We start from the raw sequence: 27342 nt of genomic DNA, 5'->3' as shown, positions 1-27342 counted from the left end.
ATTATAACATGTGAAACTTGGCATGTGTGTCAACAGAAACAGAGCTAGTCCCTGTGTTTGACTCCAGTCATCCGTGCACATGTGAGTGCATGTCCGTGCCTGACTGTATATAGACAAAAGGGACTACAGATCCCAAAGTAGGCCAGCATCCCCTGGAGTACACATTTCCAACGCTCTCAGGGAGAAACATGCACAATGACATTGTGGTGAATGTTCCCAGTAAAGCTTCCACAGCTGCAGAACAATTCACTGGCAACATCTGGCTGCGTCTGCTTATAGCATCAGGCCTGGGTGTTAAATGATTACTTTTTCTTAATAAAACTGCCAAACTATTTACTTGCAGTGTTAACCACTTAATCTGATGTTCAAACAGGCCTGAAATGCTTAATGCTGATTCCTTTAGGACATTAGTTACAGCATGAAAAGCCATAGAAACTAGATGGTTTGTCAGTTCCATGTCAACTATTCTTTTGGGATCAATGAGTGATTAATTATTGGGGAAGAGTAACAACGCAGAATGATTGATTTAAAGGGTTGTCCAGGTGGTTTTGCATGTTTCACCCCATTTATGACAAATCATGCACGCTGATGACCATTTTCCAAATGCTTCTAAATAACTTTTAAGATTGATGAATGTTTTTTTTTTTTTCCTACCTTACTGACATACACTAAAATCAATCGTGGTCTGGTATGTAGGAAAATACAGTCACCAATCCAGAAGACTATGGAGAAAAACTCAAAAGCATGTCTGGAAAAAGTAATTCAGCACTAATGTGGATATTACATTTGTGGTAAATGGGCTATAACATGCAGAAACACAGCTTGCTTCCTTTAAATAAACTGTCACGGCGCGTCTAAAACAGACACATTTCAGCAGCATTTCTCTGACGTCTGTCTTCTCTGAACCACTTCACATCCATCCCCTCATGACACTTTCTAATTGGCTGTGGCTGGTTGTCAGACCACAACTAATGTTTGTCCAGCCAGTGGAGCCTCAAAATGAATCACTCTAATCCCAGGACATGCTTAAATGCCTTTTGTTCCAATTGTATTTGTGGAAAATAGATTTCTAGTTAGAAGACTGTGTACACTTCTTAAAACAAGATATAATGTCTGAATGTGAGGGCTAAAATGCCGCAGAGACAAATGCGCAGAAGATTTGTGTGGATAGGGTCGAGAGATGATTACATGCCGCGTGATTGACGCATCCGTTGTAGACGGCACTTTAGAACCAGTGCTAATCAAACATAAGGTCAAGAGGTTAAAACAATAAGGACCAATGGCACTGACCACACACAGGCGGTGTTGTGCATGGATATGCTCACCTGTGTGTCCCTGCTTATAGTGTGTGGGGTTTGTGTGCTCACATGTGCCTTGAACCTGGTGTTGGACGGTATGGCAAATATTAGGATGTGGAGTTGCATGTTAATATTTCTCTGAATAAATTGTGCTAGGATGTGATAAATAGTTCAAATAGTAGGCTATTGAAAAAAAAAAAAACTATCTTGAGACTACATGAAGCACAACTGGAATAAAAATGGAGAAATTATTCAAGGGGTACAAATCAAATCATCAATAAGTGCTTTGTTTTAGCGTTTCTTTTTGTATATTTGTTTGATTTTGCTTGTAAATGTTGCAAATCTCTTGCCAATAGATTTTTTGAATTGGAAAAAAAGTTATTTTAAGAGATCAATACGGCTTTTCAGTGTGCAGAAAGTTGACAGCAGTTTAGGGAGCAGTGGTTGTGATGTTTTTTCTTCCTAAAGGGGAAGCTAGCAAGCCAGGCTAACTAGGTTCCATGAGAGTAAGTTGAAGCTAGTTAGCCTAGCTTACTGAATTGAAACACATAACTAATGCAGTGTTCAAATCACAGATGGCTAACAACAATGGCTAACCATGTTGGTGTCCAGCTGCTTAACTGCCTGTGTGGCAGTGTGTTTTTATTGCCTGCCCACATAACACTGAACCAATCAAATTACCGGTACCCACATTGTCATTGGATATATACTGACTTCTTAACAAAGATAAATTCTATCATCGCTTTGAAAATGCAACCTCAGCTGCCTCAGCCCCTGGTCAATAGAGCTCTATAAAGAGATATGCATGACATATAGCTGTCTGCTGACCTCTCTCTATTGAGCATCAACACAAAACTAACAATGGCGGGTAAAGTGTGCTTTCATTAGCAGCGGATGGTGAACCCTGCCACCGCTGCCTTCCGCAGATATCACGGCACAAAAACAATTCAATTAGTTTCAAATCTCCCATTAATGGTTTTACCCATATCAAATTAACATTTTTATGGGCCATTGCCCCACTCCCAACATTCCTTATATCTAAACCCTAGCTAATTGTGACCAACCTCCACGTCCACACACACACACACACACACACATACAGGCACACACATACGCTCTCAAACCAGGCAACTGCCACCATTGACTTCTTTTAATCTTAATTTAAATGACTTAATTTACTTTGCCTCTAGAACAATTCACAGGAGGCCAAAAGGGAAGCGCCGCAAAACTGCAGTGATTTCCGAGACATGGGGAAAGAAAGACCTTGTAAATTAATCTTAAGCTCCTAATGCTTGAAATGATAAAATAAATCTTTTCTTTTTCCTCCTCCTACAATTCTCACTATCCTAAACATACACCACAAAGCCAAAGCAGTGTTAATGGTTCTTTGAAAGTAATTTTCAGTTCATTTTCAATTGCCAGGAGATCAAGAGACGGAGCCAGTAGAAAGAGGGACAGATCTAAAAATAGACCGAAAATTTAGAGAAAGAAACAGAGAGAGAAAGCAAAAAAAAAAAAAAAGTTTCACAGAGTTTAGGCAGTAAAAAACTGCTAATTAGTGAGCGGAGATAGATAGGACGGTGAAAACGAGACAGACATAAAGTCAGAGGCTTTAATCGCAGTTGGCTGACAGAATCTAGCACTTAAATAACAGATGGATGAAATTCTGATATGGCTTCAAACCATGCCAGTCTCAAAATTCAAGGGGCATGTTTTTGTGCCCACATCTGCACATCCACACAGACACAAACACAGACAAAACACGCTCTTGCTCCGATGAGCCAAACTCACCCAGAGCGGCTGGTGCGAAGAGGCTGGCGAGGACTAGCAGGCGTGCGGTCCACATGGCCTCCTCCTCTTACCGCCCGCTGCTGAAGTTCCCAGTTGAGTTCAGTGCTCAGTCTTTTGGTGGCAAACGCCCGAATTGGGTGCTTCCTTTATGGCACGGCTCCCTCCACTGCGCCACTCTTCCCGAGACACCACAAGCCCTGCTGTACCGGTGGCAGATGCCTTCCAAAATCTGTCATGAAAAAAGAAAAAGAAAACGATATGTTAGCTTAACACAGGAATTTGAGTGAATGAGGATGAGGGTCTCAGCAAAACTTCTACTTGGTGATTCATTGTTTTACAGCAACATTAAGAGCACAACATTCCCCAGTAAGAGACACGACAGATGGGGTGCACCATGGCTTTCTCATCCTTATGCACAGTCCTTATGGCTTTGTGGGTTTCAAGTTGTCATCAAGTGACACGGTGCAAGTTGCTCAATCTCCAGTCAGCTGAAGTCATACCGGGTGTGATCAACCAAACACGAAGGCTGTGCGAACCGCAAAATATATTTTTGGATATTCTGTTGTTGTTTGCTCATCGAAGTGTTAACTCCCCCACCTTACCAACAAATCACCCCCACATAGAGACAAGGAGTGAGCGATGAAGCACGCACTGCTTTGGGCTTTTGGTGGACTAGCATGAGTGTGTGAGTGAGTGTGTGTGTGTGTGTGTGTGTGGAGTTGATGTATCGTTGCACGCGCATATGTGCTCCAGACTTTGTGTGTTTTCTTGCAAGGCCTGATGGTAACTGACATAAGAAACGCAGCGGTGCTTCCCCTTTCCCACAGGAAATGTGCCATAACTTCACAGTTTGAGTTTTTACACCTGGTAATGTATTTGCACATGTCTAAGAAATGACTACTGTTCTCAAAAAAAAAAAAAAAATCCCACTCAACAGAACGGCTAACCACATACCCCCGCGGAGAGATGAATGAGCCGGAGCTCCTCCCGACCTCTGCTTAAGCTCACGAGAGTGCCGTCATCCAGTGAACCACCGACACTAAATGAAGTCATCGCTGAGCTACTGCTAGTTAACATAAAGTGAGCGGAAAACATCGAATGTGATTTACATGGTGTTGCCTTGTGACTGCTGATGAAATTAACACTTTGGATGTGTCGAACACTAAAAAAATAAATAAATAAATAAAAAAAATGGTGCGTGAAAATTTGCAACTCCACATCCCATAAGTGAAGTATTAATATAGAAAAACACTGTTAGAGGGGGATAAAAGATGTCGTCATCTGTATTGTGATGAGACTCTCAAGATTATCCCCCATCAAACCCATATCATGATATTAAAGTTAAGTCAGCTTTGATGATTAGACCATCCGAACCCTCCTATTATCCACTATCAGCCATGATCTGCTGCAGACATATAATCTCTGCGAAACGATACGGGCCAAAGTGCGCACACCATGCCGCCATCCTCTACACAAGCATTATCCTTGCACATTAGGCATTCCATACTGCATTTGATATTGCCGGGAGTTAATTCCATTGTGGGATGCCAGAGAACCTGGTTACAAAAGGTCAAAATGTGAGCACGGCATCAAAGGACGAGCCACTTGGGAAGATGACTGACTCCAAAATTTCAAATTATACCAACATTACAATTTAAAATAAAAAAAAATAATAAAAAAACACATCTCTGCTTTTATCAGACCATCCATCCCTGTATGCAGTTCTCCTTCCTGTGTCAGTGCATGCTGACATTTCCCATCTCATAATCTAGCTCTTAATCCCAATTCAAAAATCCTAGATTAGAGTAATCAGATTTTTATTTGAGCAGATATTAATGGGTTTAAGAGAGTATCCGTCTCTGCATACACAGACCATTTGGACAATATTAGGAGGTTAAGAGTCAGAGTGCTCATCAGCAAAGGTCCACGAGTGAACAACAGCTGGAGCTGGAACAATTTATCTGAACCACCACATGTCCTGTATTGTTGACTTTATTCCTCGTGTACATATATATAAATATATATATTTTGGCAGGACTTTAAAGACATTAAAATAGCAATGTGAAAGAGTGCGTTTGATCAAAGAGACATCTTTGTGAGTAAACAGCGCTTTTTATAAAACGCTCTGACAGCTGCCGGAGAGCTAAATTAAATATGACATCAAATCAGATACTGTGACTCCCTTGACAAAAAAATACATTACTCCCAAAATAATCACATTCAAATACACCGTCCAAGCGGCAAATTGGACCTGAAGTTTATACTGTGGGACAAGTTCTAAATTGGTCGCAGGGCTACAGACTGAAGAGGAGGCACAGGCAGAGCAACATATTAAAAAAAATATATATATAATATATCAGACAAGACAAACTATCACTGATTTGTCTGGCATGATTGTTGGCATATGGCTTGTTGTTTGCAGCAGATAGAGGCTGTTACAGTAGCAGAAGACAATGAGAAGCTGTAGCTCCTTGCGTGCATGCATATGTGTGTGTCTTTGCGGCATACTATATCTCACAGCACAACGGATAAAGCAGCGACTACATCAACTACTTACACAGGTGTTACTTAGAAATTATCACATAAAATGAAAAACACTTCACTATCACAGTTGTTAATTTGCTCTCTCAAAAAAAAAAAAAATGTGTGGGCTTACGGTACAGGAACTGCTATCAACCACCAAAAGAACACATCATAAATACATATTTATGAGAAGGGCTTGGACCCAGTTCAATGAAAAAAAAAAAGAGGAAGAAAAAAAAAAGAAAACAGATCGTAGTCCGGCATTGCCAACTCGTCTTGTATTCCAGAAGGAGCCTTATGATACATTATGGTGCTGACGTTTCAAGGGTACTTGTTCTGAGGGGGATTTAGGATAACTCCCTTAGATAAGCTGGCCAACATTTAGCGGGCCTAGCAGCGACGGCAGCGTCTGTTCTCCGCCACATCAAGGAGACTTCTTCATTACCGCCTCGCTGTTTCCTGCAGAGCAACTTTTTCTAATCAGTGATGTTGTTGTTTTTGTTATTTTAGTAGTCGTGCGTGCGCCAACGGGGCCCAGATGAAACCTGACAGTTTTAATTAATTGACTCTTCTATCTAGTTAAAGCAAAATGGAGCCGGGTGATATAGACAGTAAGAGCAGCGGCTGATAAGAGGGGAAATATGTCGTCTAAAAGCGATCATGTGATGAAAAAGACAAATGGGAGGCAAAGAGCGTTTAGGGAAATGGAACCTATTAGATGATTTAAGTCGGATTCAAATTTAAGGCTGTATTCGAGGGGCTTGTGGGTAATTCAGAGTAAAAAATGCCAAAGAGAATAAATCTTTTTCTTACATATGTGGCACATTCATTATTCATCTGTGGCAACATTGAAAATAACAAAAACACCCTTCCGGAAAGGTGATGCAGAAGCTCACGGTTAATCCAAGATGTCAATGTCAAAAGCTACAAAAGAAGATGTTTGGCTTTTGCTTATTTATACTAAGAGAGCTTGCCAGAGGTAAAATACAGTATGCCAACTGTTTTACATGCTCTTTGCATGTACTTTTCATATTTAAATACACAACTTGTAGTTTACATGTGAGTCACAGTCACTACACTGCAATTTCTACTGCATCACTGAACCCTGTTCTTTTTGGAAAAGAAGAAGCCAAATCCATTCTGATGTATAGATACTAAGATATTTTAAAAGAAGGGGCTCGTGTGAAGTCCTCCACCTTTTGGGAGAAAGATTTTATTGTACTTTTCTCAATGAGATGTCACATGTAATGCATGAATCTGAATGTTTCCGCTTGCAGAACATCATGTGTTAGTGTATTTATACTTTGCAACACAATAGGTCTTAGTGGGACAGATTGGGTGCTGTTGCTGGGGGATGGACAGTATGGGTAAAATATGTTTTACTATGATCTTCTATCAAATTTACATTTTCTGGAAATTCAATTCAGAAACTATTTGGAAATGAAAAGTAACCAAATGTAAATCTCTGTTGTTGCTTGAAAGCAGTTAGTTAAATATGTGACAAATGAAGGTATTTCAACACGGATGCAAAAATCCTGTGAATCCAACATTGACAGCAATGATCCCTCATTACTGATTTTTAACACTGCCCACAATGCAACCACAGATGGTAAAGATATAGATCAACCAAAGCAAAGGTGCCAAATTTCTACTGCCTCACACCATGTATGTCCGACCATAACTGTAGTTATTGTACAAGACACAATACAAATGCATTGTCATTACTTTACAGTTTAACAAATTAATTCCAAACACACTAATTATGACTTTAAAATAACAGTGAAGGGGCAGAAAAGCCCAATCACGAAAAGAGATTATTTTCTTACTCTGTTGCCTGATATGCGGGGCTGCAGTTAATGCAGTTCATTACCAATTAGTATGGCGATTATTTTCTCAATGAATCTGTTAATTATTTGGTCAATTAAATTTCAGAAAATAGTGAAAAACGCCTATTGCAATTTTGAAAAGCCCAAGGTGATGTTGTCAAAATTGCTTGTTTTGTCTAAGAACTTCAATTCAGACAAAGAAAAGTAGCAGATACTGACAATAAAGAGCTTAGAACCAGGGAATGGTCAGTGGTTTATGTGTTTGTCAATGAACTAATCAATTAATAGACTAATGGTTTTGACTCAACTAACATAAATTGTCACACGACCAAGCCCTTATGCATGGACATATCTGGATATATAACTTTTCTTAGGCCAGCAGTGCCTAAACATTTTCATGTTCAATCTTTTTAGTGATGGATATGGATTCCTTCACATGCAGCACTCTCATCTCATGCTAATATGACTGGTGAGATAGCCATCACTCTGATACACATCACCACCTGAGGGCACTTCCCCATCTGTCACATTTCCTGACCCGATGAAACCGAAGGCGATTGTCATTAATGCAGAGGTGTTCCTTACAATGCTACTGCACCAAAGTGTTATCTGGTTAGTGGGGTGGGGGTGGGGGGGGGGGGGGGGGGGGGGGGCACACTAAGTATGATGTTACTAGTCACGCCTGCTTGAAACCCTCCCACGTAACACTATGTAATGAAGTGGGATCGCGTTGCCGGGTTAAGTACCATGTCTCAGATTTTCAACTGTTTCATGTCCAGATGCTTATCACACCAGAGGGGAGGGTCTGCTAATTTTTATGAGACAGAAAGTGTGTTCATGCAAATGAAGTGTCTCATATAAAATGAATATTAATCAAGCACACTGTCTGCATACAGTTTGATTGAAGAGCGCTCACTCGGAAATCTTAGGAGATGAGCCGAGATGATTAAAACCGAGATGATCCTTTCCTTCCAGAGTTAAAAAAAATTATTTTTTCCGCTTGGTCGGGCTGATGGCTTAAAATTGAGCGGTCAATTTTGTAACTCTAAACACATCTGAAAAGTCAAAATCATGCTTTTCTAATGCGAATTGAAAGGTGTGAAATACTGAAGGTAAATGGAGAGTGCTCTTTTACAGCACCGTGTGCATCCCTGGAGCTTGACAGCGTGAGCAGCAAGGCATTCACTCATACAATTGGTTTTCCACAAGGGACCCCAACACAGCTAGCCAGTGACAGGCAGATAATAGTGCTAACTTTAGCCTGCACTGTGTCTGAATGGTTCTATATGATAGGCTTGTTGAGTGTGACTGATGGCTTGGGTTAAATAATGGGACCATCCCTCCTCCCCCTGTATGCACACAAAAGGCACAGCAACCCCTCCTGACACACAAAACACCTCCAAACTACAAGACAATAGAAACACAATCCATTAGCGGAAATTACTTGCTCACACAATAATAACAATAATAATAAAAAAAGAAAAACCTAACTGCAAAACAAATAACACAAATTACCATTACAAATATTTAACAGTACAAACAGGCATACAATGGGGATTGGTTACATTCCCACGAGGGAGAAAAATAAATGCAAGTAGGCCTGAGCGGACGTTCAGTGGGGTGAATAAATGCAGATAGATGAATCGTTTAGGGGGCAGGGCGAATCTGCCTTGAGACAGTTCTCCATTATAATGCACTATCCATTTCCCATGTCTTCCTTCTTTTTTATCCTCTCTCGCTTTCTCTCCCGGCATATCTTTGCCCTAATGCAGCACAAATGGATCTCGGGCAAAGCAAGAGAGAGAGGAAGAGGCGGGGTAAAAGGCAGGACAGGAAAGAGAGAGGGATGGACTATCAAGAATTGGGAAGGGAGGGATGTATAAGATTGAGGGATGGAGGATAGCAGGGTGGGAGGACAGACAAAAAGGGAAAACTCAGCAAGATAAATGGGGACATATAGTCAAAGATAGATAAAATGGATTTGTGGATGAACACAAAAACATAAAAGAAAAGACAGAGATGAAGATGTGAGGGGAAGGAAGGAAGGACGGATATTAGCTGTTGTTTTGAAGAGCGGGAATTGTGGTGTGAGCGAATCCAACGTACAGCCCTCACTTCAGATGCTGTTGCTATAGTGGCTCAGGTGGGCAGGTTACCATGACAACCTTACCTGTTGGCCATTAATCACCTACTGGGAGCAATTGGCATGCTGTGCCCACTAACACTGCAAGTCGTCATGTGGCCAGGCTTGAATTTGGATATGAGCTGAAAGGTGGCACGACTGCGAGAGACTAATGTGCATCCAGCTCATTGCAAGAACACTCACAGCTTGTACGGACATGCAAAAAATGAAACGGAGACGGCATATAGATTTTAAAACACCGTGACCTCAAAGGTAAATTAAATGCACTGAATGGATTTCTTTTTAGACAGCGGCATCAATATATTGCTGATGCATTGTGGTGACGAGCAGTTTTCTCAGATAGAGGGTTGATGGTATCGGCAGGGTTACAGGCTATGATAGATATGCGGCGAAACATCATGGCCTCATCTATGGCGCCACAGCCGCTAAATGTGGCTGTGGAGATGGCAGTGTCGGTCCAATTGGTTGAACGGTTGGTTGGTCCATCTACTACTGGATGGAATGCCCACATGATGAATCCTGATGACTTCGGTGAACCCGTGACTTTTCCTCTAATGCCACCATTTGTCCAAAATTATAATTTTTTGACTGAAATATCTCAACAACTATGATATGATCTCCATTAAATATAGGACAGATGTTGGTTTATGACCTCACACCTGCAAAACTAATGAGCTGTACTCTGGAAATGTTAACTGTACTTTATGTTTAGAGTTAATTACCACATAAAAACATTAAACAGAGATCAGAAAAATGGTTTACCTGCTAAATACCTGCTAGCTTAAAGCACTGCACCTAAGTGCAGCCTCACAGAGGAGCTTGCGAGGCTGTACACTGTCCGATTGGCTAACAAAATGGTATTACTTACCATCTAATACAAGCTTCTGTACTGTTTTCAAAATGGGCAGCATATGGTCAGAGGGCATGTTGCAAACCGTGAGACTATGAGCTACAAAAGGTAACAAAGAAACGCAACACAGGCCACACCCTATCGCACGTGAAACAAAGCCAAGCCAGGCCAAGCCAAGCCATTTTTCTAATTACTGCTATCATTTTCCAGCACTGCCTGAACTTGATTGAGCCATGTTTGGAGGGCATCTGCACAGAAAACACCTCTATTTATTTTCTTTTTATTTGTATTTGATGTTTTCAGGTCTCAATTTCCCTGCATTTTGTATTCCCTCTAAATGTATTTGCATAATTTTCCAATAGACACTTCATTCCCTGCCAGATTTGAGAATGGAGAAAACAATCACACACACACACACACACACACACACACACACACACACACACACACACACACACACACACATAACAACAGCCATTTCAGCTCAGCTTCTGAATCAGGGGTACAGCAAATTCCAATGTCAATAACACTGATCCCAATGGCGCATGCATTTCAATATCATTATTTGATGCTGAGCCAAGTGCACAGAATATAATGAAATCTTAAAACATGAATTGCATAGCATCCCCGGCTAGGCAAATGCGATGCATTTTCAGCACGTACATTATGTATCACGCCGCATGCACTCGATACAGACTTGATTACAATGTTAATTCTGCCTTCCATCTGCTCCTGCGTGTCTGTGTTAGTGTTTCTGACCACAAATTTCTATGGTGTGTCAAGGTGGCATAATGATTGCAGCGTGAGTGTTACTGATGGCAAGAATATGTTGTAAATGGTCTGGAAATGAGAGGCACGACTGTGTCACAAGCAACCACAGCGGTCGCGACCACAGGGAATTCAAATGGGTTCCACCTGGACTCCACTCACAGTTCAATTAGAGGCAAAGTGGGGAAGGGAGGGGAGAGCGGAGGGGGGAGGGGGTGAAGTTAGAACAGAAGTGTGTATATAAACACATACCATGCATGTCCATCAGTGTCCACTAAATGTACACTTCATACAAAGGAAGTGGTGCGCATTAAGCAAAGCCACTCGACTGAGGAAAGAGCGGGGGACTCAGATCAGATGCATCATCGAGACTCGTAGGGAACGCTTGAACATGACAGTATTTTTTTTTTTTTAACCATATCCTGCTTTCTCTTATTGATGTATCACTCTGCATTACTCTCAATGAGATTCAGTTTACCCGTACATGACAACACTTTAAATATATTTCCCAACACCGTCTTAATGTAAAGAGGTCCTGCCTGTGAGTATTATTTGTGAATATATTGGCTAAGAGAGATTCACTGCTACAATGTCAACACATTGAGGCTCCTTTTTTTTTTTTTTTTTTTTCCTCCATTGAAGCTTAACGGTTGACATTTCAGTGAAAGCATGTTTTGTTAAAGCCTGCTCTGCCTGTTATTGTGTGAAATGTCCTGCTCCTGGAAATGTTCCTGAATGTGCAAATATCAATATGAATGTATGAACAAATAATCAATGCAGCAATATATTGTTGGTGTGGATTTTTTTTTTTTTTTGCAGGACACTATTGATTCACTGGCACCAATACGAAGGTACGGATCTTTCCTCTGTCTAGCTTTTTAACCTTGTTGTCTGTGAAACGGAAAGAGCTTCAAAATAAAAGTGAGTAAATATAGACATAATTCTGGATTTTTAGAAATGACTTGCCATTCATAGTTGGACGACATTCACACTAACTTATTTTCTGTGCTGCTTTGACCTGAATGAGGGTGAAAACTCGCTTAAAATAGTTGATAACAGACAAAAAAGGATGAAAAATGTCAGGGGAAAAAAAAACCCAGCAAACACTTCAACCACTCTGGACCTGTTCTTTGCGGTCAAAAATTGTCCTCTTCCTTGTTGAATCAGACGTTCTTACTCAGCTGGTGCTTAGAGGTAAATAATCATCCAAACATAGTTGACACAGAGGTCAAGGGTCATCGTAGTGAATTGCCTTCTTGCCTGCTGTTTTCTGTTGTTGTCTGGCAGCTTTTTAGAAAACGCTGGCTGAAATTTAAGAGCTTCCCTCATCAAGACCTCGGTGACCTGCCTTTGGAGGGATCGACTAGCGAGCGAGAAAGAACTTGAGGAAGCCAGGTAGAACGTTCGAGGAGAACCTTTTCAACTCTATATTGAAAAGTTCAAAAGTAGAAGAAGAATGCCAGTGATACTACGAGGTATTGGGAGGGAAAAAAAGTTCAATATTGCATTGAAACTGTTTCTGTTGTTCGGTTTTCATACACTTGACTGTTAGCCCACGCCGACCACTGTGAAAAGAAACAACCTAGAGTACGCTGGCAACAGCTGCCCGCCCTCCCAAGATCCTATGAACCATTTCCGAATCATTACGGTTCAGGTCACCCCCAAGAAGCACTGCTCCTTGCCAACACTTCTTCCTCCTGTCTTTCCCGAGTCCAACTTATCACAAAATGCTCAGAGATAATCATCTGTAATTGGGGCATTTTGTTTTTCCAAGCTGTAGGGAAGAGGTGCCTGCCGAGTAAAGTATGGAAGAAGTGCAAGGAGCTGGCAGGCTGCAGGGTCCCTCACTCAGACTAGTATAGAATTGAGTTTGATGAAAGTCTGATTGGTTTGGGCAAACATCCTCATGGGGTATATCCCTGGACAAAAAGAGCAATACTCTCCTCTCTTGTCGTGGCAAATGCTCTCAGGCCTGACAAATCATGGCTGGTCTTGAGGTGCCGAGTCTCACCACGAATTCTAAAAAACCTGATGAGATAGCTGGGGCGCCTAGGGTTATGTCAACCTCAATCTAAATGTCTACTGAATTTCAATGAATCTTCTTTCTTCTTCTTCTTCCATTAATGACCACCAAAAAAAAAAAGAAAAAAAAAAAGCGAGGAGACGTGTGATTTGCAGCAGCACCGCATAAATCGTGACTCCAACTAATGTAGTACTTGTGTAATAAGAATCAGCAGCACGGACTTTCGTGCTGTGCAAGTTACAAAAAAAGCCATTTAGCCTGTACTGTTTTAATTTCACTAGATGCTGACTAATTCTAATGAAGTCATTACAGACTTGGTGTGAAGTACAAATCTGCAAACACAAGGGATTTAATGAAGTGAAGTGGGGGACCACAAAGAGAGAATCACATTGACACCATGTTGATGTTATCAATGGTTGTTCCGTCTGTGCTGTGTGTGAAGGTGAAGGTGGGGGGTGGGGTTGGTTAGTTAGATGTTTTACTTGTCAGTTCAGAACATGAACCAAGAGTACCTGCAGAACACAGGGGGAGGAGAGGACGCGCTGTAACCTGCCTTTGTGTTTTTATGCACTCAAGACACACTTCGGGGAGCGGCGTGAAAACACACACACACACACACACACACACACACACAATCCAGTGACCTTGCCCTGTGTCTCTTGGCTGAGTGGTAGAATGTGTTTGGGTTGGACTCAGCAGGCAACCTTTCTAAATCTAAAAGCGGAGGTCTCCCGGGGTGAGGCAGCCACACAACGGTCGCGGATAGTTAGCGAATGTCAAAGTACAGGAACAGACTGTAAACCATGGCTTTTACAGTGCTGCGATTGGAGCTTCCAAACATGTACACACACACACACACACACACACACACACACACTGTGTGCTGCTACAGGCTGCTCGACCGGACAGTCTGTTACAGGAACAGCCTTTAGTCCAAGAATTAAAAATGCACAATATGGATTCAAATAAAGGGTTTTGGATGGCTGGGCCTGGAAGGCCTAACAATTGCGCTATGATTGGGCTGAAAAGCATAATAATAGGGTTTGTAGAAAAATGTAACGTTGTGTGTTTGTCTGCAGCTGGACACTGTGGAAGACCGAGCGAGTGCGTACACACACCGTCTTACTCCTCTCTCAAATTCTCTCACATCCCCAACCCCCCCTGCGCTCTCCTTTCTTCTTTCCGTCTCTCTAAAACACACTTTAATTGACATAGAGTAGAATCATCAGAACTCGTGGTTCCCTGGTCCAAGTCCTAATTGCACTCTGGTGTAATGTTATTCGTCCACTTATGCCATGGCCACAAACACCATTCTGCCCTCTCCACAGGATGAAAGCGAGGAAGTCAGTAATTGCTTTTGACTTTCCAGAGTAGCGCGCCCCAAATATGTGGAAATTTTGCAGACCCACTCGGAGCACAGTCTTTTTAATGAGATTGCCTCCTGTTTATGCCGACGGGATAACAGAGGACGCTTAGTTGATGGCATTGGCCTTTTACCAATCAATATTGAGCGTATCAATGCTGGGACGTCTTCGGGAGCAACCTGAATCTCATTTGGACAAAAGGACCGACCCATAAGGTTTAAAAAAAAAGAGTCACCAAGCTAGTTTTTTCATGCCAAGGTCATGATGTTGTTTTTTTTTTTTTGTTTGTTTTTTTTACGTAATTAACTATCTTCATTGTGAATTTGCAGCCAAATAAGATTCGTCGATACATTTCTCAATCATTAACTAGTAGCGTGGTCTTAGTGATTGCAATGTTGGTCGGTCTTTCGTTTAACCATTTGGCCTGGACTGTGACATCTCAACAACCATAGAGTGGATAGCAATTGAAATTTCTACTGACAGTCATGGTACCCAGAGGATGAATCCTCGTAGAGACTTTAAGGATCCCCCGACTTCTCCTCTAACACCACCATGAGGTTGACCTTTTTGGTTTTTTTTTTGAATGAAATATCGTGACAACTACTGAATGGATTGCCATGAAAATGGGGTAGAGACATTCATGTCCCCCTCTGGATGAATTTAATGGCATTGAATTGGCGTTATCCCCTGACATTCTGTTTGCAGCCATCGCCATACTTTGCTATTTGATTAATATCTGCAAAAGCAATGATCTTGCAGTTAGCCTCAGCTATACTGTTTGCTGCTAATATGCAATATCAGCATGCTACTGAACTAACATGTTGAACGGGGTAAATATTCCATGGTAGCATTGTCATTATGAGCATATTGCCAACGCACCAGTATGGCCACACGCTGCCCTGCAGCTGCTACTGCTGATGTACATTCTTAGTCTTATTTAACCCAGAGGGGCGACCATGCATTCTTCAAAAACCCATAAGGCAAAAATGTGATGCTTATCTGAATTTCCATTCGTTGCAAATGTAGAAAATCTTTGAATTGTGTACTGACTCATGGCGTCGGTGTCAAATCTTCTTGAAACTGATGCCAATCTCACAGTGGCAGTTTTTTTGCATCGCTGATTATCCTCTTTGATCCAAAACCACAGACCCTCTCAGACAGAACAATATTGACTGCCTTTCTGGGGAGTCGTGTCAGCTACCTCTATCCCATACTTACAGCAGGGTGCCCTAAACCCAGTAGAAGCGGGCTTTCCACCCTTTCTCTTTTCATTCTCCTCATTTCATTTCTGTATCAATCCGACACTGGAATGTTATTCAACCTGCACAACAGGCCATCAAGAGTGTGGGTGGGTGGGGGCAGGGGGACCACCTTTAAAGCAAACTCTGAAACTCTATCCGACCCACTGCCCCTTGCCAATCCACCCCACCCTGATTCCCCAGTGAGGCTGGCCAAGGCAAAAGGAATTTTTTTTTTTTTTTTTTTGCTTCTATATCATGAGTGCAGAGGAGTCTATTTCAATGCCAGACTCTTTCTTTTGACTTGGACAGGGAGCAAAGAGGGGTCTCTGGGACTCTCCACAAGTCTGGCATGCAATTCCTGGACCAGTTGGTATCAGCACAGGGGGGAGTCTGGAATTGTGGGGGGGAGGGGAGGACTCTGACAGACTCTGACAGACGTCCAATACACACAGCTGATGCCTCAGGCTGGCAAGTCTAATAACATCATCTGTGCGAGACATTACTGGTGGATCTCATATTTATTACCCAATATGTCCAACGGGAGAAGTGGAAATATTACAAGAGCAGCCAACACCACAATGCTCATGTCAAGAATTTTAGAATGGATATAGTTAGGCAACTTTTGGCAAAGCTGGGCATACAAATTGAAAAATGAGGCACTGCCGCACAACAAGTATAATTATGGTTGTGTCTGATTAACAGACGACTTAGAACTCCCAGTACAGGGCCGCCTTCCCTCGAAAAATCTGTTACCATCTTGTGTTTGAGAGGCATCATCAAATTTGATGGATACTTCCAAACTCAAATTGAAAAATAAGTAATGTGATGCAGCCAGGGGGAAGAGTTAAATGCATGTGAAATGTAAACGGTATAGCCTTGTTTGACACGATATGTATATCACTGACCCCTTTTCACTTTGGAAGTTTCCCATAGTGGAATTTTGTGTAATTCACTGCAAACAAAGTGCCATTAAAAACATTAAGAGCCAGGAAAGAGAAACTCTCATTGCCAAGCTGTAGTGTCTTCCATATTTCCCAAAATAAATCTCCGCTTTATTCCAGGCAGTGCATTTACATGTACTCAAAGGAAAAGTCTTGTGATGTTTATTTTTTCTTTGGACAGATCCCGTATAGATCGAAACCAATGATGATTTGATCTTTAACAAATATGTGGCCTATGTCGCCGGAGCCTGATAAACTATTCCTCTGCGCCATAGAGTTCCGCTTTTTTTTTCCGCAACGCTTTTGAAAACACGAGTCACACTGTGGCACTGGGCGTTATGTTCCTTCACTGGCATTCTAGTTTATGTTGAGTCATCCCGCTGCCGTAAATACTCACAAGAGCACCAGATGTGTATTACTCCGCAGCTGAAAATAGTCCCCGACAAATGCACCAATTATACCATTATAACTTTTGATAAAAGATTTAAAAAAATACAGTGCCCATCTGTTTAAGGATTTTTTTGTTTATTGTAACTAAATATATGTGAGTTATTTTTAAAAGATTTCCGTCTTCACTATGAACAGGCCTCACTGACAATAAAATTCTTGCCTGCTCTGGCTCAAAAATATCACAGCAGGTCTGAGAGAAATCTGATTGCTGACCATGGGCATGCAAAGAGATCGCTTACAGTAATCATTACAGTGCATGTTCTCTGATTTCCTGCCTCTGTGCCCGATTTCTCTTAATAACCTGGTTTCCTACGTGCATGTAAACACAAGTCTGTGAGATGAGTTTCCCTGCTGGTTCAGCTCTGATGGCGCCTCCTACCACAACACATCCCCGAGCCCCGAAATCTTTTACAGCCTTATCATTGAGAATCATGCCTTTCATCCTTTTTTGACACATCGCGGCGACGGAGTCTCTGTGGTGATTGATGATGGCAACATGTACCGCTGTGCCCCTGTTTTCTGTTGTCTAAACTGTGTGAAGAACAAGCCCATGAGCGTGAATTGCAATCGTTTCTGCTCCAATCGCTGCAGCCTTATCTGCATAGAGGCGGCATCTGTTTTGACCTCGCATACTGCCCAGAGCTAAATCAGACATCAGCCAAAACACAGTCTCAGTATGTGTATATTCCCACAGTACACAATCGCTGGCGCTTTAGCCGGGATGCGAGCGTGAGGAAGACTTCTCTGAATAATCATAATGGAGAATAAGGTTCACAAAGGCTAATGCGATTTCATGATACTTATAGTTGCACAAATTAGATACTGAAAATGAGGTGGTGATGATAATTAAACTGCTTTCTAATAAAAAAAAATAATACAATAAAGGAGGTGTAATTCAGAGGAAGATCTACAGTTGCCTGTCAGAGCTGCAGTAACACTTATTCGAAATCTCAATTTTGTTTGCCCTCTCTCCCCGATATGTTGGAAGATATATCCTATTCTTTCCTTATTTTCAAACAGTATATTGCATTGCTGCCGTTGTGGCTTTACCATGTACCATGCGGCTTTGATTTAGTTTTGGTAAGGACAACAGCACACAAGACATTTCCACAACCTGCCCAACAGACGTTCTGTCAAACGCAGGGAGCTGTCGCCAGAACCGAAAAGGGCACACGTTAAGTGGACTGACTGTTCGGTCTGACTCTGCAGAATCATTATTCAGACTGGAGCAGCTACCCGAGCCCGCACCCATGCGCTGCTGCTCGCTGCTAACGGCACCGATAACTCGACTACATTTCAGTGATTTTCCTCCTGATGCTGACGTTTTGACGGAAACCTTAAAAATTCGAGTGACAACGAGGAGACGGCGCACGCGGCGTCCCTGCGAGCGTGGGAACCAGGCGAGCTGGAGACGGCCCGTGCATAAATCTGCTGGGAAAGCACTCGCTCAGATTTAGTGTGATACGATTTTATGACAGGTTTCATTCAAATTTGTCCAAATCTAATGCTGCTGGTTCGCGCCTCAGGTATTTTGACACAGCGATCAATGCTGCCAATGACCATTCTTGTCTGAAGTATTATGTAAGCGGTCCTCATCATGTCAGTGACTTTCAGTGCGCCTTGCAAGCACCTGAATCAATGCCATAAAGACCACACAGTCAAAATGATGTAAACAGAACGGTAAACAGGCTTAACTGAGAGAGGCGGGGCTTATCAAACAGTCAATTGCAGCCTGATTTTTGCCTCATGAAACATGAAACGAGCTCAATATCACCACAATTAAGTGTTCACGCTCCCACTGATTCGCTGAACAAGAAGGAACAGTAACCTCTGGCTAAATTTGATATATTTTTTTCTCTCCCCCCCATGTGGGATTTGAGCAGCTCACTTTTCCTACAGCGGTGTGTCAGTGCTGTGCAGCTGTAATCAACACACACACACACACACACACACACACACACACACACACACACACACACACACACACAAAAGGCGTACATGCCAAAGTCGAAGCGCGTCTTCCATTCACACGGAGCGCGTGCACGTCGCACCACATCCCACAGCGTAACCTGCGCATTAGACGCCAGGGCAGTGTTATTAAGCCGGGGTCTGAAACTCGGCTTGAGTTTCTTACTAAATTGAGTGCGAGAGGCATGAATGCGACATCTGTGCTCGTACGGCACTCGTGCATGACAGGAAACAAGCCTTGAATACATACCTCAGCTCAGTACAAACGTATGGAGTGATGATGTCTAAACTATGAGTCAGATTTGCATGATATATTCCGGCAAATAGACACAACAGCCTGTAGGTCAAGGGAAAAGAAAACCAAAAAAAACCACACTGAGTTTTGAATTTTAATAATGTGTCATATTTGAACGATTGAAAAATGAAATTATTTAGCGCCTGCAGTCTTTCACAGTGCTCCTTTATTATACATCTGCAAAGCAATTTATCCGTTATTGCTTTCTAATAGGGCAACACATCCTGGGTCACATCTTCAAACAGCTAGGGAGAAAAAAAAAAGGAAAAAAGAAAGAAAGAAAAAATGAAAATGTTGTAGAGCACTAGCAGAGATGAGGCAGCACAGTTTGTGGGTGTTAAATTGTTTAAATATGCATATAATGTCGGGTCTACGGTGTGTGAAGCTTGCCCTTCCGCTAAATGAATTATAAATACAAGCGCCCTCATGCTAGCGTGAAAAATGAAGCACTTAGCAGTTAGACAACTGTAGTTTGAGGGTTCAGAGTGCCATATGGCTTCATATCAACTTTCAGCAGGGTTGCGTGGAAACTGACGGACAACAGGACAAACACTCAAGCTGTCTTCTGGTAGGCGGTTCGCATCAGAAAGGCAACCTCGAGTCATTCCTTTTAAAGTTTCTTCTTCCTTAGGTCCTCAGCAAAGGTGACAAATATTGGCTCACCCCCTGCCTTGTAGAATAAGTGAGGACGTATTGCTGCAGCCACTTATTATTGTTTATCTAGAAGTGAAGCCCACTTAGAAATACAGTTGGGTATTCAGCATCCTCCATCACTGTCTGCACACGAGTTCGTATCAGCTGTAATAAATGGTCAGGCTCACGTCTGACAACACAATAAATGGCACGGAATAAGCGGGATATGTGTGGAAGGGGAACAAGTCCGGATGTGACCAAAATATTATCCTTTATTAATATATATGTGTTTAAATTCAACAGCACTGGAGGTCAGGATATGAAGTGAGATACATCTGATGTATTTGTCTGGCATCCTAAAACCTTGGCAAACCCCCCCCCCCCCCCCCCTTTGGAGCTTCGTGTCATGGACAAGTAATATATCCCATGGGTCCCCTAAACCATGTGAAGCACATCGATCTGTTTTCCTTCGGAATGAAAATGAGAAACTGGGCAAGAACACTTACTAGTAAGCCCTTTTTCAAAAAACATATTTCTGCATCATTGCCCTGTGCAAACGCTGATTAAACACAGTCATAAAAAAATGTAAAAAGAAATCTCTGAATTTTACTCTCCCGAAACAGATCTTTTTGAAGGTCAAAGGGCAAACTGCTGTCAAACAACCTTACCGAGTCTCTAACGGAGCAACTTCCTTCCGAAGCTTTTTGCTTTTTTTTTTTTTTTTGGGATCTCCACATGAGTTATCATGCAAATAACACACTCTGCTGTGTTATTGATTGGTTCCACAGATGCAAGCAGCAGGTTTAAATGGGAATGCTAAGTCTGCGTGGAGAGAAAAGTAATATGATCTGATGAGCTCAGTCTGCATGGAAACCCATCTCATTTGATGTGTCTTTGCTGGAATGACTGTGTGGCAACAGCATAGAGGATACCATGAATCTATGCGTCCGACAGATGAGAAATGTTACTTGGTAGAAGGGTTCAGGCCAAACAAGATTGATTAAATCTGTTAAATATGATGAGAATTAATGATCCCTTAAAGATCTGGTTTAACCAAATTCATCTTATACAACAATTATTCAAATTCAAAATATGCTCATACAAGGGAAATATAACAACATAATCACATTTTTGGAGATTAATGTCTTTTAGTAAGCACATAGGAATTTGGTGTAGCAGATACAAGAGCAGAACAGATAAACACAGCATTTCATGTTCCTTTTTATACTCAATCACCGGAGACGGAGAAAAGGAGCCAAGAGCTTATTATTCAATCTTGCCATTTACCTCCAGATTTCTGGATAATGGTCTCCTGTCCACTAAACACAGCCTATTTAGAAATTCAGGGACGAATGCCAACTTTCCGTTTTTATAGGACATTAAACAAAAGAGCCAGAAAAAGTACATCCAACATCCCTTCCATGTTCTGGCAACACAGATGGATTAAAAATGTCCAACCCATAGATTACTGAGGGACAATTCAGTGGGAAAACATTTACAGGGGGGGGAAGTTGATGGAAAGTGGGATTATATGGACAAGAGAAAAGGTTCACAATAACCAGAGTTTATTTACATCGTCCCCTTCTTCATTAAAGTAAATATAGAGCACTTTCTCCTGGGATATGGAATAACAAAGTCCCATTTTCTTTTTTCTCAGAGGACCCTCCTCCTGTGAGCACTCTGCTGGAAATAACTCCAAGTCCTCAGGTGAGAGCCCTCAGGGACACATCCAGAGGAAGTGTGCTGTATGTTATCATACCCAGCTCATCTCCCAGTACTTTATCTGAGAAGCTGACTTCTTCAGAAGGCGGAGAAGATGCCTTACAAAGTATTATTTTTACGTTTTTATATAGTAGCGTTCTCCCGATGGGAGAGCAGAGCAGGCTCAGGAGGACAAGACAAATAAATTTTACGTCAGCTGGACTTAGCAACCCTAATATACTCTCTCTGCAGGCTGCATTGGTTCAAAGTTTAGGTAAAGATATAAATAAAGTTTTCTCTGTTTCCTTGCGGCCGTTTTATGTCCACGGCTGAAGTGCATCTATTTAGTTAAAAGCACAAGAAAAGGCCGGGGCCGTTTTTCAAAAATTGATGACGGCCTTGCATAAATTATGCAAACTTTTGTCCTTGTGCCAAACAGTGCATCTACTGAATAATAATTACAAGAGGGACTTAGGGATATGAGTATGCAGAATATGAAACACATGCCAACGTCCCCTGTCGACGGTGGCTAAATCAAGGAGAGGAGACGGGGGTTGCAGAACATCATGAAAGACACAAATGTGACAAGAGCAGACGCAACTTTTTGTTCCCTTTCTCTTTCTATATTTGATCTCCTGCTAATGTAAACTCTCCTGCAAGTCCAACAGCCCGACTTCCTCATCATTCTAAGCCCCGACTGCTCCAACTGTCACATTGTTAACATCATCTGTAGGACTGGCACCTATGAAATCTCTAGCCTGGGCATGTAAATTAACAATCCATTACTTTATTGTCATGTTTAGTGGCTTGTATCACTGTTGGACATTTACAAGGATTCCATGTAAATTGGAGATACTGCGGCTTGATAACTCAGTGAATAAGGCCGTTAAAATGTTCACCACCGGGGACAACAGAGTTCAGCTGGATTTTATAGGAAGATGAACGAACATGTAGGAAATTGTATTTTTCAAATGATATTTGCCGGTTTTTATGCATAGAAGAACACAGAAACAATGCGTAGATTAATGCCTTCACAAAATAATTCATGATAGTAATAGTTCTTATGAAACATTCTACAGTCTGAGAGAGTGTGAGAAGGCCGGCTGGAGCAAAGCAGCAGCGGGACAGTTGTTGGCGGTTTGATTTGCAAACGCAATTACCTTATTTGCTAATCCGGTGTGCCCCTTCGGTGAGACAAAGGTGTCCAATTTCAGGTGAATCCTATCGCGTCTTTGTATCTGTGAGTACAGAGCAGTGCCCTACAGCTCCATTAGTTGTTTTTTGCACTCCAGTGTCTGATTGGAGAGATAATTTTGGTCTTCAAAGCGAAGCCTCGCCGTCTTTGTTCTTACTTCCTGGTGACATTCTGTTGTAATTACTTATTCAGTCAGTACAACTGAGCTGAGCAACAGAGTGTTGCACTGTGGTGATTATAAACCCGACTCTGTGGTTGGATTTGTTTTTAACATATATATATAGTCCATTTGGGAATGGGTGGGTTTGTGTGAGGGTATGGGATTTTTTTTTTTTTTTTTTGGGTCAATTATCTTCCACAAAGCAAAAGAAACATATTTAACCAGCTGCTGGTGGTAGCCACATATTGGTACAGACATGACAACGGTGTTGATCTTCTCCTCTGACTCTCAGCATGAAAGCGAATGAGCACATTTCCCCAAAATGTCAAACTATTCCTTTTAAATTACAAATTACAAATCTCGGTGGACTAATTGATTTAATTAATATGGGAAACTCCTGTGGGTTTTCAGTGGGTGCCATGTTAATACATGTGACGACTCCACTTCTAGTTAGAAAAAAAAAACTAAAATCCCTATCGGCCTTCTCACTGAATACCAAATGAATTTAGTGGATGAATTAGTATGCGAGTTTGGTGCAGAGCATTTTGTTATTTCCTTTGTTTCATTGTGGAAATGACGAGGGAAAGCGCTTGATTGATTTATGGAAATTCATTCAGCGGCTATGACATTTGTCAGGCTGTTGTATCAATCGCAATACCGTCTGGAACAATGACCACTGCAACATCACAGATGGAGCCAACGGACGAAAGAGAACACAGGAGAGAGTCACACGTTTGGACATTTGATTATGTAAAAAAAAAAAAGAAAAAGAAAAAAAGAACTCATTTCTCTGTCGACAGGAATTCTCATCTTAGCTCTCTAAAAAAAAAAAAAAAAAAAATGATGTGATCACAAGTTAAGAGAGAGCGACGTGTTTAAATACACACACACACACAAACACACACTCCTGCACACATCTGCTCGTCAGTGAGCCCGTTGGAAACTGTCACATGCCTGGCAGGTTCTGTAACTTGGGCAGATGGTGCAGCACAATTAGACCCACCGAATCTCTCAATCAATCTCCTGTATGCCATACGAAGAACCTGGACCCGAGCTGGCTCTTCCTGCTAAGCCAATGCGCTCGTCCACTTTGTATTCCAGCCTTTTGTTTGCAAATTGTTCTTATTCTGTTGCCTTGCCTTTCCTGAAATCCCCTTCCTCTTCTGTACTTACTCTTCTTCCCTTTATTTTCTCTAAGCTACAATACGCATGTTTTCCCCACACACTGTTTTTTTTGTTTTGTTTTGTTGTGTTTCACTTTGCACTACACTTCCTACGACACCCCCCCCCCCCTTCTGTTTTCCTCTGCCCTTTTCTCCCCTGTCTCTTGGCATGTTTAACCACTGGCCTGAATGCAAGACTGTACTGTAGACATTAGGCAAGCGCAAGTGCTTCATTCACACCCAATTACTATGAAAGGGATTTTTCTGGCCAGAAATTCGCAGAGGAGCACAATGAGAGCATCACAGAGGAACACGATATCCCTGCCGCCTCGCGCTCTTGTCCCATGTTCCGCACACAAAAGAGAAGAAAAGCGATCCGGTGTATCCGACACCGGCGAGGGCCATTAGCCGGAGCTGGTTAAATAAGGATAGCTTTAACTGAGTCACTAACAGAGACGGGAAACATCTGCTGCTCACGCTGGGCCCCTGTTGGCCCCGAGGATTCTGCCTTTGATCAGTGGCCCTCGCAAACCACCTACCTGCAAGAGCTCAGATGAAACGTCCTCTCAAACACACACACACACACACACACAAAGTAGCGAGAGACGAAGCACACCTACACTGGAAGAAACGCCAAGTGCAGACATACAAACAAACAAACAAACAAACAAACAAGCCGGCGGAAGACTCCCGCCACCGTATGTATATGTGGACAAGCTGACTGATCCTAGATATGTTCGGGAACTCATGTATACGCTTTGAAATGTGCAGCATCACCGCCGGGCTCTTTCTGGGTAGAGAAAAATAAAAAAACTTGCACGGCTAACCCCCCACCCCTCCCCCTCCCTCCGTCCTGCATGAAAAAATATCCTCATTTCCAGAGGAAGCAAGCCAAACACCTCACTCAACAGTGGGCCAGACGCCACCTTTGGACTGCCAATCCCGCTGTTGTATTTCCTCCACCTGTGACGGGAAGATGATTCACTAGGCCTGCCAGACTGCATCTAGGGACTGTGTGTACTGGGGCATGCTCACTGCCAGCATAGACAAGGGGAGGGACAGACACACACACACACACACACACACACACACACACACACACACACACACACACACACACACACACACACCACCTTCTGAACTGCACTGTGACCTGAAAATGCAGTTGATAAAATAATGTGTCCTGTGAGCAGATGTATCGCATTCTACCTGTTCAGGGTGGAAAAATCCACCAATTCGAATCAAGGCATCGAGCCAAATCATTATGATATGGCGCACGGGGAAATATATACACGGGGAATGTTAAAAATCTCTATCGCCCCGTATGAACACACCAGCTTGCACCAGGAAAGCAATATGTGAATTATGGGTTAAATTAGATTTTTTTTTTTTTTTTTAAACACAGCATGTGTATGTAATTTTTAGGGACTGTATTTTTAGCTGTGGAACCCACGCTCCACCTGGGCTGCATTCCTCTCTGAATACACAAACAGCACCGAGGCACTTTTTTGTTTTGACGATACAAATGGAAAACTAGATAGAAGCAGGCAACACAGATTTTACTAGGAATTACAGCCAGGCTACGATATCCGAACTCCCCAAACAACATACACACCAGGGTGCATTGCTGCAAAGTATATTTTCTTTTCCTTTATTCACATTATCTCATACTTTTTTTTTTATTTTTACTTTGACTGTATTTCTGTTACAGGCAGATATTTGTAATAACTCACAGCACGGTGAAATGTGGTAATCAAGAAAGGCTTTTTCATGCTCTGAAAAAAAAAACAAACACAATATATAACTGTGCATTTCTTTCAACAGGCTACTTGATAAATTGCCTAATGAAATTAAGGAATGGGGCTAAATAATCAGGCAAACCTGAAAGAATCGTCAAATTATGAAATTACAGCAATCTAATTAATGTGAGGGAAGAGAGTTAAATTGGTTTGCAAAGGATTTCATTGGCACAGGGTAGGATTTCATTAAATATAATGTGTGCTTAAATAAAATTCAGTGTATCTCAAACTGTATTATATCAGAGATCTTATGTCAAATAGGAATCCAATTTATCCAGCAAGAGACCACTGCCTCGTGCCCACACTTGTTCAAAAAGAATGAAAAAAAAGAAAAAAAAACATACATACTGTGTGTGTGTATATATATATATATATATATATACACTTTGATGTCAGAAGACTGGGAAGAAATGGAGGAAAGAAAAAAAAGCGCAACTATATAAAGGCCACAGGAGTTCAGAAGTCTTAATGGAATGACTTGTGCACAAGCCAAAGGACCCCCCCGCTCCTCGCCATTTCCAGGTGTTCATTATTCTAACCATGGAGAACATCCTGAGGGTCATGCCATGTTCTAATTCCTAATTAACTGCCCAGAACAGAGATCATGGTCGGCAGTGACCCTGACCGATGAACAAGTCCAGTTGGAGTCTCAGGGCATTACTCTTACTCAGGTTTGTAACTGCTCATTTCCAATGAAAAAAAAAAAACCCTCCTCTAACATAGTTACTGTGCTGTGTGTCATGGAACTGTAAGAACTGGGTCGTGCTTTGAGAAAGACGGCCTTAAGCCCGCCGGAGGCTACGCATTTTCGAGACTTAGCGCAACTGGAAACACCTGTGGACTTTAGGGCTTATGGGTAACCACTGTTTCAGATCTTCAGCAGGATTCTGTTTACTTTGTACATGCCACCTATCCGTCAACCCCGAGAATGACGAAGGGGCAAACACAACAAATGAATAATTCCTCACTTCATGGCTAATCTCGGCCAAAGCTACGGACCCATCAGTGGCATGTTTTTACACTGAGATTAGTCATGTGTACACTCGCCGTGCACATACGTATCGGGGGCATTACCGGCACTCATAGGGAACACAAAAGCGTCGGCAGTGACTAAATGTCTATGTTTGCTCTGGAGAGATCAGGCATGCCCTCCATGTTGCAACACGGGCCACCTGCAGTCTGGGAAATAGGTTTCTGGGGAGGGGGGGGG

The 27342-nt window shown here is 42.1% G+C and overlaps 1 protein-coding gene across 1 annotated transcript in view; it reads right to left on the bottom strand.

The window, feature by feature from the left end:
* LOC111665941 (adhesion G protein-coupled receptor L3) overlaps nt 1-27342 on the bottom strand; it is a 209455-nt gene that overhangs the window by 149720 nt on the left and 32393 nt on the right. Inside the window, exon 3 of the mRNA XM_087177926.1 lies at nt 3090-3318. Within this exon, the coding sequence (XP_087034052.1) occupies nt 3090-3144 (55 nt within the window). The 5' untranslated portion in view covers nt 3145-3318. The remainder of the gene's footprint in view (nt 1-3089; nt 3319-27342) is intronic.

Source organism: Seriola lalandi, unplaced genomic scaffold (genome assembly GCF_002814215.2).
Source record: "Seriola lalandi dorsalis isolate HSWRI2012SDOR001 ecotype SW California unplaced genomic scaffold, Sedor1 jcf7180002054663, whole genome shotgun sequence".
Lineage (NCBI taxonomy): Eukaryota > Metazoa > Chordata > Actinopteri > Carangiformes > Carangidae > Seriola > Seriola lalandi.
The sequence above is the reverse complement of the archived record's forward strand: the minus strand, read 5'-3'. Positions and strand labels throughout refer to the sequence as shown.